This window comes from Colias eurytheme, chromosome 15 (assembly GCF_061535395.1).
Source record: "Colias eurytheme isolate Ceu_HAF_F1 chromosome 15, ilColEury1 Martin Lab GWU primary, whole genome shotgun sequence".
NCBI classification, from domain to species: Eukaryota; Metazoa; Arthropoda; class Insecta; order Lepidoptera; family Pieridae; genus Colias; species Colias eurytheme.
The window spans coordinates 6,543,016-6,556,236 of NC_142994.1; the positions used below are offsets into that span (position 1 = coordinate 6,543,016).

At 33.1% G+C, this 13,221-nt stretch overlaps 1 protein-coding gene across 2 annotated transcripts in view; it reads right to left on the reverse strand.

Moving 5' to 3' along the window:
* LOC149902351 (semaphorin-2A-like) overlaps positions 1 to 13,221 on the reverse strand; it is a 44,615-nt gene that overhangs the window by 6,952 nt on the left and 24,442 nt on the right. For both annotated transcript variants that reach the window (XM_090110380.1, XM_090110379.1), the window contains 5 exons: positions 2,018 to 2,105; positions 1,723 to 1,774; positions 1,211 to 1,381; positions 580 to 850; positions 136 to 366 (listed from right to left, as the gene is read on the reverse strand). In XM_090110380.1, coding sequence (XP_089966506.1) covers positions 136 to 366; positions 580 to 850; positions 1,211 to 1,381; positions 1,723 to 1,774; positions 2,018 to 2,105 — 813 coding nt within the window. The remainder of the gene's footprint in view (positions 1 to 135; positions 367 to 579; positions 851 to 1,210; positions 1,382 to 1,722; positions 1,775 to 2,017; positions 2,106 to 13,221) is intronic.

Below are 13,221 nucleotides of genomic sequence, written 5' to 3' on the forward strand. Positions count from 1 at the left end.
GTTTACTCTTTATGACGGTGTAAGAAAATTCAATTTAAACAATGTAGCTTTCTTAGTTCAGCGAAAGAGCTATAAACTGAGTTTACGTTAACTTGAACTTATATTATTTTTGTACTTTTAAACTGAATAACTTACGTATTTCATCAAAGTAGAATGGAAACTCTCCAGGTATGCTACAGTTGAGCCTGGCTTTTAAATAAGTGGCCCAATTTTGGCTCAATATGTGCTTGCCACCAGTGTCTTGTTTGCATACTCTTGCCACGCGGGAGTAAACAGCTTTACCACAGTTCATGAACTCTACGGCAGTTTCCCGAAAAAAGAACAAAACATAGTCCCCGACATCAAACGATCCCACAAAATTGGTTTCTGAAATAAATGGAAATTTAGATAGGCAATCACGTTTAAATGTCTTTGCAGATCATGAATTCACAAAGCACTTTGTGGGTTAATTACGAAACATGTGAGTTACGATTGCAGTTCTCACTACATCGACATCTTTTACGCTCGCAACACAATTGATGACTCGCTCAGTATGAGCGCAATAATGAAAGCAATGAAAAAGCTTAAAGCCATACTCACTGTCCAACCATTTCGAGTCATACTTCAATGTTCTCTTAAAATTGAATCGCTTTTGACCCGTTCGAAAATCGAAGAGGTCGTTTCTGAAAATGACTGGATCCGCTTTCGTGAACTCGGCGTTAGTGCCCGCGTAGAGCGCTGGCAGGCCGCCGGGGTTGCCCTTCGTGACCCACACTGCAGTGCTGTTGTCAGCCGGGTCATAGGGGCACTTGGCCACGCCGAGCCCTACTCCTGGCACGTACTCGTGGCGCGGGAGGTGTGTTAGGTTTAACTGTGCGGAACAAAATCGTCATATGGCAGCCGTTTATTTGTCACGAGTTAATAACCGAAACGAAACAATTTGGCACTTGTATTTTTTACAATTTTAACTGATAGACGAGCTTGTATGTAGGTTAGGGTTTCGGTTATTAAACTTTTATTGTAGTTTGTAGCCTCAATAAAACTATACTGTTAAAAAACAAATATGAGAGATGCGCGATTGGACATATATTTGTGCCTTAAAAGTTATGTATGAACAACGAGTATCATTTACGCTTAAGAAATTAAACCACAACTAAACATGCCGCAACCTCGATATTTTATACCAAGCACGTTACAAAATGTGTAGTAATATTAGAAGCAATTTACTCACATAGACCACCCAGTCTTTGGGACTATGAGCGTTTGTACCGCACACGTACAACCGCTCTCCGTCGCCGAGAGGCTGTAGCACTCGTATGTGGTTTCTACATTCAAATGGCTCTGATTTGCCTTTGCTCACACACCTCGCTACATTACTTGCTTCTAATAATAATGCATCTCTCTGAAACCAAATTACACATTAGAAAAGTTTATCTCGAGTATATTCATCTTCCTTATGAAAAGTCAGCTAACACATTATGTGAGTACATGAATCCGGCATATTGGGAGTTGAATATTTCATAAAAATTTTGTTTATATCTGTTGGAAAGCCGACTCAAAGTTTCAAACAAAATTTCCCTTGTAAATCCGCTGGTAACATTTCAGTATAAATGGACGAGCATAAATCCTCACAGTAAAAGAGAGCCCTCTTAAACTTAGATATCATAAGCGTGTGTTTTTCCCCTTTTGCGAGTCGTTTACTTTATGAATTCAAGTTCTAGAGAAGTTGTAAAACATACTAACCTCACAATGTGACTGACTAATATCTGTCATATTAAGCCTAAATATTCGGTCCCTGAAAACAAAAAATATACTCAGATGAATATTCATATTCTGTAAGTATCAGTTTGTGTTTTGTTTTCTTCATAATGTATGTTGTTATGAAAACAAGAAATATAACATTCTATAAATGTTACAATAATAAAGAACACATTTTTCTTTCTAATATATTTTATTGTATGTTCCACTCTTCCTGAAGCCTGAGCTAAAGTATTTACTTAGTTATTTCAATTAAATTACATTATTTATATTTACTCACATAGCACCGACGTATAATGTGTTTCTCTCTTCATTTATATATAAAGTGCGATAAAAAAGGTTACCGCAGGCAAATTCTCTAATGTGATCTGAAAACAATGAAAAAATATTATGAGTCAAAGTTAAATTTTCACGTACCTAAATAAATAAATATTTTAATTTTAATAAACTTTCTAAAGGTAATAAATCTATTCAAAATGTCAAACGCTTGTTTGTGCTTACGATTACCCACAGCTACGAAAAATACATGACGTTAGGTACTTTATAATTACTGAAAATGATAGTTCTGTAACGTATTATTATTTTCTGTCAATAACGATCACACGTTCTTTTTAAAACTTTTAAATGTAAAGCAATCAAAGTAAAATGCCCCGTGCACGTATGAAATAATAAGTCTGGTTGCAATTTCAATGAGTATCTAATTACGAACGGTTGCAATAGCCAGTGATTATTGGCAGGAGCGAACACGCGAGCTCTCGTGACCGGCTCGTAGCTACAACGACCACTACTTAAACATATTAAACTTCACCAAACCGATATTCTTTAAAAGTTAACACTATCATTTCGATTATCTAAAGGGTCCATTATTCAAATTATACCTTATTAGGTGCCGTGTTGTCTCTCTTCCATTTAGGACATTTTATGTAATTTGATAAGTTACGCGGTACATAATAAATTTGTGATATAATTGAAATAATTCTTGATAAAGTTTCAAGTAGATAATTATTGGTTTGAACGGCACTTCATAAGTCTCAATTTTGTGCTTCTTGTTATTGTTTTCACATTTATTTTCACTAAGAGTTCTTTACAAAACAAGTAAAACAACACCTTTTGGATCAAGATATAAAAAAAATAAAAAAAAAAATAAAATAAATCTTTATTTCACCTTTAGATTATACAAAATTGAATATGAGGCTCTGGTTCTCTTGCCTAGATGCTATAAAATAATCTGAGATAATATTTTTGTGTGGAGTATGAAATCGGAAAATTATTTTATAATATTACACATACTCTTTGAAATTTAATTATAAATTGTCAAGCGACCCTAAATATAGATACCCATTGAAAATTTCGTCATACATCAGTAATTAACAGTAAAAAATTTTACAGCACCAAGTATTGTCTACGTATATTGAACTCCTACCAATTTATTTAAATAAATAGAGCTATAACAACAGTAAGTAAAATACGACAGATTGATGAGTGTTAAAACCAATAAGAGTGGCTAAATACAATGGCGATTACAGAGCTAATGAAGCCTTTGTTTGAAAATCTAACGAACTGTATAAAGTCATTTATTTGAACGAACATGGCGCGACCGATACAAGCGATATATTTATTTGCGGGTCATTATAGCGTAAATAATATTATAAAAGATACATTTTCTCGCCAGACTATTCATTTACTTTTATTCATAAAACGATGAAGGTCTTCATTTCGCAGATGTCGATGTCGATTGAACACATGTATATATATAGGCAGGTATACAATTTGTTCATATTTATTGTGCGACATTTATCACAATAATAGAGTCATTATTTCTTTTCTCATCTCCTCCCCTTTATTCTGAAATTTAAATAAATCTATCCTGTATATAAATCTATTACATAAAAACAGTATACCCATGATTAAAGCAAACAAATTATTATTTAAATTTTCACATTGATCAGTTTTATTTTCCATAAATTCAATGACTGCAAATTGCGTAGTAAATTAATTTACAGCAAACAAGCGGTATTATGGCGTTGGTTAAAATGTAAATCCATAGTAATGAGGTGAAGTATCGCGCGACGCTGGCACTGACGGCCGCATTATGTAGATAACATCGGACGCTAAATACCGCAACAAGTAAACTGTCGAAGCCGACTGCCGACTGTTTGCACGGAACTGCCATGCTTACCGCTCGTTTAAAATTATTTCCGAAATGGTTTTATTAAAAATTCTGGAGAGACCGAATGTTAAAATAATGATAATTTCCGTAGCTATCATTTTAAATAGCTGGGGCTTATGGTATTTGAGCAGTCTACTGGGATGTTATATCTTTTTATATTTTACTGCAATGTTAAAATTTGTCGAAAAATTCAATGAATTTATATTATCTTTACTTTTTTACTTTGGGTTTTGATTGAAATAATCACTATAGCCACACTAATTTTGTAAATGAGAGTTAGTTTGTATTTAAGATTTATTGAAGGATTTAATATTTAATTATAATAGCATAATATTTTTTTTTATAAGAACTGGTTTCGTTAAATTTGAAAATGATAAAATATTCGTATTCTTTTTGGATCAAAATTGGAACAGTGCATAATAAGAATTGGACGCAGAATTCCGATCACATTTTCTTATACACAATGGTCCCTTGATTGTTTCGAATCTAGTCGCGATTCGTTGCAATGCGCCGCCGGTCCACAATAGCAGTAAACTGTCCCGAGCACTTGCCAGCTCGGCTCGAATACTCGGCTCCAAAAGGACTACAAATGTTAGTCAACATTATACTTGCACATGCTGCAGCTGTTTTAAAACTATCTTATTTGTTTTGCAACTCGCATCCACTCGGTATGCCTCGCCACAATTGGTATTACAAGCCCTGCAATTAAAATGTCCCAGTTTATACTGTATTGTGTATTCTTAGTTTGCTATTTTATGTCGCTATTTCCTTCATGAAGCGACTCTCATTTAAAGTTATCGCCGTATTCAAAGCTTTGATTCTATGAATTGCAACATGAATTTGTTACGAAATTTTCGTTAATTTTTACAATGTAATGTTAATTTTAATTAATAATCTTTCTTATATATAAAAATGAATCGCAAAATGTGTTGGTAAGCGCATAACTCGAGAACGGCTCAACCGATTTCGATAATTCTTTTTTTATTATATTCCTTGAAGTACGAGGATGGTTCTTATGTAGAGAAAACGTAAACATGTACCACGGGCGAAGCCGGGGCGGACCGCTAGTCTTATATATATAAAAATGAATCGCAAAATGTGTTGGTAAGCGCATAACTCGAGAACGGCTGAACCGATTTCGATAATTCTTTTTTTATTATATTCCTTGAAGTACGAGGATGGTTTTTATGTAGAGAAAACGTAAATATGTACCACGGGCGAAGCCGGGGCGGACCGCTAGTATATAATAAAAATAATATTCTACATTCATTAAATTTATTGCATAATATTAATGGATTATCGGTTAATAATATTAAATAGAAACTTACTATGTGATTCATTTTTTGAATTGTAAAGACTTAAGTCCATGCTTAAAAACTTATGAGCTTACTACGACAGAGCTGTACGTTTGTCTTTGATCTTAGAGAAAGTTAAAATATTGTGACCGTATTTGCAGAGCTCACAGAGTCGGCAACTTACACAGTGGAATCCCACTGTACACTCAAAAGAGCAGCGAGCAAACGTTTGAATAGAGATCGGACAAAAATGTCCAGTAGATGACTATTTTCCTGACCATAAATCTGTTCTGGAATGAAAATAATTGTCTTAATCAAAGTGGTACATTGTTAGCGTCTGCTAATAATTAATTCATTGTTCTAATATTATTATTCGGTAAATTCATAAAATAAAAGCATGATAAACTCATCACAAATTTTTGGTGCTGATTTAGTTGATTTGTGTAAATATTTTACCGCCTTCAACAAAATTGAATTCGTTTTAAAATAAACAAAAGTTAATAACGATGAAAGTGAAACATGCTAAATCAACTACAGAGTGATCTGCACCAATTCTTTAAATGAAATCGTATACTTTTTTTAAATAATTTCTATTAATTTTAATTGATTTATTGGCAATCTAATAATGCCTATGACATAGAATTGTTTTAATTGCTCTCCTGGTGCATTGCAAATATTTTTAAATTAATATGAATATAGATTGTGTTGATGATGATGTTACCTATATTGAAACCAATCAGGAAATATATAAATACAGAAAACATATAAAAATAACTAATTAAAAACACTTTACGAAAAAGGAATCAGTGCAATAGATTTTCATAAAACGAACGTGGTTTCAAATGAAAATACATTGCAACCTCTGATAAGAATAAATTTAGTTTGGGTGAGTTAGGTCATGTTGGTCTTGTTTGCACGTGCACCCGAGATGCGGTGGCAAAGATATCCTGACCGTCTTCGCGTAAATCTGCCTTGTACACTGGCTGCACAGATAATATGTGGTACGGAAACACTATGTGGTTACTTTCGTTTTGCACTCCCAGCTTTTCCACATTGATTTATTGTAACCACAGACATTTGCGCGCCTTTTTAGCGACGCTTTTGTTCTGTAGTTTTATTTTTAAAGTATAATGAATGTTCTACACGTAGTCGCAAGTTGGTTTTATTGTAACTGAATGCAACGTAAAGTGGTCTGCGAATTATCGATTTATTTTTAGAATTTATTTGGTACAGAGGAAGTGTAATAGATAAAGCGCGCTTATATAGAAAGACGAAGAGTAAGGCAAACTACACGACGCTACATTATTATTGCCAATAAATTTATGCGACGTCATGTTTATGCGAATAAATTATTCCAAAGTTGAGTAATGTATAATAATTTCTTATACGTGACAACATACTCATAGAAGATGATTAGAGATATGCACTTTATCTATTAAGGAGAATCCTGTGCCTCCCAACTAATAGAATTTTTAATCAAGTTGCTTGCGGCGGCGCCACCACGCCACGAGCACGCCAGATTAATGTAATTGGACGACGCCGTCACAAAGGCAAATTGTAATCCCCCTCTTTCATTATATATGTCCGTAACAAGGCACCCAGACAATGTGTCGTATTTTTTCATTCTCATCTACATTTCCGTAAAGCGCGTTTCACCTATCAACAAAAATAAATCTTCCTCTCGGAATAATGTAATTCAGCGGCGACCATTGAGTATTCATTCACTTGTTATGGATATTTGACCAAATGGTGCTTGAATGCTGTCACAGTGACAACTTTCCGAGCTTCCCCTTAAATCGGCCGATTGCGGCATGGTCGTTAGGAGCTCGAAGTGTCGGGACAATTAAGTTGAAGCGGCGATTGTGAGCGGTGCCAAAGCGGATGTAGGTCAGTAAAGCGAAGTGGACCTGCACCGTGCACTGTTGAGAATCCGAAATAGTACTGTCAGCCTCCGCTGTCCGTCCATCGTTCTCGTTGGCTCGCGTAATCGTGTTCCTAAGAACTCACTGCGTCAACTTCTAGTAATGACTCGCAATTTTGGAGATTGCCTTAATTTGTTTCTTTAGGATGATAATTTAAACTGTGAATATTTTTATCTAAATACATAAACTTCCACTTTTTTACCTACGTAAATTTATACGTTAAAAATCAGGGGGCGCATAAAGCAAAATAACCAATCTTCTATTAGATGATACGTGTAATATGCAAGACCAAATCTAAAAAATAAAATATATATCAAACTAGATGATATGTTCAACGATTCTGTTTAATCAAAAACATAAAATATTAAAATTTACTCGATACAAAAAAATCACCAAGTTAGCTCTAATTTTCACACTTTTACGTTTTCTACTTGACATGGTAATACTTATTATGATTTTTTTTTCATAAACAATTATATTAAAACATTTGCAAGATATTTGTCAGAGCATTTTGTGTAATTACTTTTAGTTTTGGTTTAATCTGCGATAAACCACTTTTGGCGCTCTTTTTTTCTCGAGAGAAACGTTTGATTTTGTCACGATAAAAGTGGTTATCGCAGATAAAACCAAAACTAAAAGTAATTACACAAAATGCTCTGACAAATATCTTGCAAATGTTTTAATATAATTGTTTATGAAAAAAAAATCATAATAAGTATTACCATGTCAAGTAAAAAACGTAAAAGTGTGAAAATTAGAGCTAACTTGGTGATTTTTTTTTATCGAGTAAATTTTAATATTTTATGTTTTTGATTACAGAATCGTTGAACATATCATCTAGTTTAATATATATATTATATTTTTTAGATTTGGTCTTGCATATTACACGTATCATCTAATAGAAGATTGGTTATTTTGCTTTATGCGCCCCCTTAAAGAGTTATGCAATAAAATGTGGACATTAATATATTCATTCAGCCAAATGTCTTTTTAACACGTAATTTTCGCCGTAGAGACATAGTCATATAACTTTTATAATGTAAATAACGAGTCATTCTTTGTTCTTGCTCACGTGCATACATAATAGCGAAACTAGTTTTAGCGAAGTATCTCTTGCAGAGCATATAAGCTCAGGTAAATTGTGCTCTAACACCCTGCTATAAAGAGTATTTATGCTAAACGAGACTATAAAGTTGCTACTTGCCAGTAAGAATATTTTGGACGCTGTAAAATATGAGTGCGGATGCCGTGAAATGAGCTTTCAGTTTGAGTATCACACATAAGCGGTCCTGCTTTCTTCTGTAATTACCTCATGCATGTTGTATGTTATAATGTTTCTTGTCGTAAGTTATTATAATAGTTAGATGAAACCAGATTCTTCAGGATTTTCAACGGTAGTTATATCGTCCGTTCTGTATCGTCATTCTACGTCGCTCAGTTGAAGTTTGTTCAACACTCTGAATATACAGGCTTCCAAGAACATCCACTGGGGCTAACAGCCAGTCAAGCAGTCGAGTCGAGGTGCCTTCCTTTGCATTGGAGAAATATTATCTTCCTTTTCAGAACACTAAATATTGTCAGTTAAAACATTTTGAATTTATGCCTTAAATTTTGCACACCAACAAGCACATGATCTTTTTTTCTTAAAGAAAGAAGACAAATTTATGAAATTCGACGAATGATATTTTCTACAAACTTTTGAAATGCTTATTAATAAGCAATACCAATGTCTTTGTATATTTTATACAAATCCTATCCGACTTAACGAATGTTATAACATTTTTTAATAGGGATTGTGCGTTCTTACATGTCAAAGATGTCTAATAATCCCTTTATCAAAGAATATGTTAAAGCCGGTCATTATGCGTCGGAGACATGGGAATTTATCGGTAGCAAACACTTCGACTGATATTTACTTTAAAACCAGTCGTGAGTAAAGAAGAGCACTTAACGATAACGCCGATAAAGAATTAATATCTTTATTATTATTCGACAGCTCTCACTGTTATAGGAGGGTGTATTTTTTTTATTTAAGATACATAATAATTTATGTTATTCCCTATATTTTTCTTATATCGAAATTTGCCCACACTATATAAATTATGTACCTACTAACCTACCTAGAAAAGTGCTTCTGTTGATGACAATTTAATAATAATCTAAAAAATAATTTGGAAAATCCAAAAGTGCACGCCTCATAATTTTTTTTTAATAAATATTTATTAATTATTATTTTTGTTTATTTAATAACAATTAAACCACATCGAATCAGACCCTGAAAAATGAAAGGGTTCTATTCCTGAGCATACTCAAGCGTAAGAGAAAAAAAAAGACTCGATTAGTAAAGTATTTCGGTCGCTATCGTGTTAACAAGAAAAAGGATCCGCACATACAGACACACGGACGTCCAAGACAGAACTTTTTTAAACTGTTTTTTAACTAGTTTATATAACAAAAATGACATCAAAAATATCATGAACGTTAAAAATAGTGTTTTTTCTTAATATGTGTGTGTATGTATTATCTTACAAGTGCAATGTATGATACATAAAGGCATTTTAAGTTTGAAAAATCAGATGTTTTGCGCGAAGTGACAGTAGTACCCACCTCAACGCTTCGCTTATGAGGCGTGCAATATAAAAATATTTTTTATAGTAAATGATACTCTAATATTAGGAAATATAATAAATCTAATCAGTAAAAAAATATTTTATTGACAATTTCACATTTTCTAGGAATTCAAGCCAACTTTATAACAATGTGTTAGAGCAGCGTCTGAATAGCAATGTTCGCTCAATGTATTTTTGAGCATTACTATCTTGACGGATACTTTTTTAATTTAATATTTCCACTAGCTGCAAACATGATAAAATAGTGAATACGGGCGCCGCGCCGCTCCCACGTGGGCAGCCAACCGTGGCACTGATACCCCCAACGTGCCACCGACTCTCAAATAATAACTCTACCCACATTACCTGCCTTCTGTACTAAAGGAATCGTAGACCGTACAACACACACACAATCAAACCGTAATGAACATGTTTACATGCGGGCGCCACACGTTTATTTCAGCCAGCTTTTCCTCCGTCGTGAAATGTAATGCAATAAACATCCTCTACACAAAAGGTTTAATTCGATGTACTTACACTTTTTGCAAAAATAACTGTCTCGACTGAAATTTAAACATTTTGCTATTTCCAACGTTAAATCTGGTTCAACCCGAGATGTAATGTATTGAAACAAAGTTTCAAGTCACGTTTTTCGATATTCAGCGTAAGACGTATCCATTTTCGTACATGTTTGTAAGAGCAGTGAATTTATTAGAGCTATTTTGTTTTAAGACAAAAAGTAGAATGCGTATGACCACAATATAAGTTCTAGCTTTTCTTTGTTTACTTTTTAAAAGTTCCGATACAAACAATTATGAAGTATGGAATAAATAATTTTATTGATACTTAATCATGATAACAATAAAGCCTAGCCACTCACACTCAGCAAATTTTATATGAGTTCTGTTGTGTGGGTGTCTGTTACATAATATATTTCAATAGATACCTTTATTGAAACACAATTGTTCTATGTACTCATGTCTCATTACAATTGGCATGCAAACCAATAAAAACTTATTCGTGCTCGCTAATGAACTGATTGTACTTATTTAGCTTAATTTTGCAACAGATATTTAATAATATTAATATAAAGGATAGATTATAGAAAAATATACTCAACATGAAAAACTTTTAGTAGAAATTATAGGTGTCACAGAAATAAATAACTAGGCAGAATATTTGAACTTGGCAGCTCTAAGTATTAGGTAGATACCTACATTTCGTAATTACCCTTGCGTACCGTCTACAGACTCACATTTCACATTTCCATTGAATTATCCCGTGGGAAATTGAATAAAATTAGATGGTTTACGTTTATTTGAGGTATGATAAGATATTAATTAAAGGAATTGCATTTGAGCACAAGTAGTTACACTCAGTTGACTACCTACCTGATAAAATAGCTCACCAATATGACATATATTTGAATCATAATAAAGTTGTTTCTATTGATACGTCATTGATAACAATAGTTACGAAGTAACTATTCTCTAATCTGTGACAATAGTATCAAATAATTATCCCTTCTATACAGATTCTTCTTCTATACTTCTATTCTTCTATGTGTTCCTCATTTTTAACTCAATTATTTGGAGATATAATATATTTCTTTTGTATCTCGTTAAAATTCCACTCGTTAACGGTTTTAAAATAAATGGTGATGAAGATACGTTTCCGGGGATGCAAAGTAACATAAATTACATCAATAAGCACGCATGATGTAAGACGGGGGATGCCCGCGAAATGGCGGAATTCCATCCACCGTAGATACGCTACTGAATACAAAATTCACATGTACTCCAATTATAGGAAAACGATTTGGTACGAATATTCTTGGCAGACTTGCAAATTTCGGCTCGAATCAGCAAAACATATTTATTTAGTTAAGTATTGGGAAGTCCCGGAACACTATTTCTATCAACTTCCGCTTGAAGCCAAACGGATAGAATAGAATTTATTGCTATATATGTATTTGCCAATAATTTACTCAAACCCTTTTTTCTGAAATGAGCTAAGAAATAGCTCATTTCAGAAAAATTCATAGAGATAAAATTATTTAACAAAAGTATTTAATAAAAATAAAAGAAATGGTTTAGGTATATGAATTAAATAGAAATAAGAGTTATGTAATCAAGCATTATATTGGAGTATAGCTGATGATTATGAGTAATTTTAAAGTTAGTTTCAACGGACGTCACGCACATGAAACACACATGATGGGCCTGTCCATGTATTTAAAGCGAGTTGTAATTTTAATTAAAATGCCATAACTTTTCCCAGCCAGTTTGTTTTGTTTACGAGGTCATTTTGCACTCCTCAGCGATCACAAACGAGAATTAAAAATTACAAGCCCTTTTGCTACAAAGTTATTATAAAATATATTGGTACTTTGTTGATCGACGCATTTCAGCAGCGTGCCTAAAGTGGTATCTATGTCTATACAAATATTATAAAGTGGAAAAGTTCACGAGTTTGTGACGTTGTAGGTCACATCTTTGGATCTACGGATATGATTTTAAAAATTATTTTTCCAATACAATGCCACGCTATACTTTGTGTGGCTACATTTACACTGTTTTTATTCCTGTTCTACCGATCATGAAATATTTTACTATGTGTATCCTAAATTCTACACGGATCTAGCCAGGGCTAGCAGAAAAATAAATTAAAAAAACATTTAAGTACATATATAAAATTGCATAGTAGGTATAACAGTTTCGACATGTCAGTTTTGATCCGAAGCTTTGATATCTAAGTTTGATATTAAGTAATAGTTAAAAATTATATTTGGAATCAACATTTAAAATTTTAATTTGAATACAATTATATATTTTCCTTTTTTTTCTAGCGCAGAATAAATAAGTTAAACAAACAATTCCCGTCGTAATTGCTGTTCGAGTGTCCAGATTTTTCGGAGCATTAAGTCGCTGGTTTAGCTCGCAATAAAATTTACTGCGTTCGTAATCCAACAGTATAAGCTTTTAAAAATGGCTACAGTCGAGTTCCGAGTACTTTTGAATTAAAATAACCCACTGGGCTATGAGAGAAATGCCAGGACACTGTTTATCAAAACTGAAAAACTAACATACCAAGTGCTAATGCAATCCAATTGTAAACTTTTCTAAATACAAGTTCGTTGAGTAGTATTTATTTAAATTTGAAGTAGGGGTCGTAACAAATTCTCAAAGACCTTTAAACGACGAACTGCATTTGTCAACAGTGGATTGAAAAAGGGGAGCTCGAGGCTAAGTTGAAATACACGCCCTCGCCTTTCTGCTTTTTAATTAGCTTCAAATATATTTTTTAACCCTGAGAGAGGATCAAAATACTATGTTTATTAAAATACTAATAATTAAAATAATGACTATTTTGGCTTCAATCAACAGCAGCAAATAAAACATCATTTAAATGTTTCGTTCTGTTCTGTGTGGCGTCTCGTTTGATATATCATAGGAGAAAATATTTAAATCATCTATCTTTCTAATTTA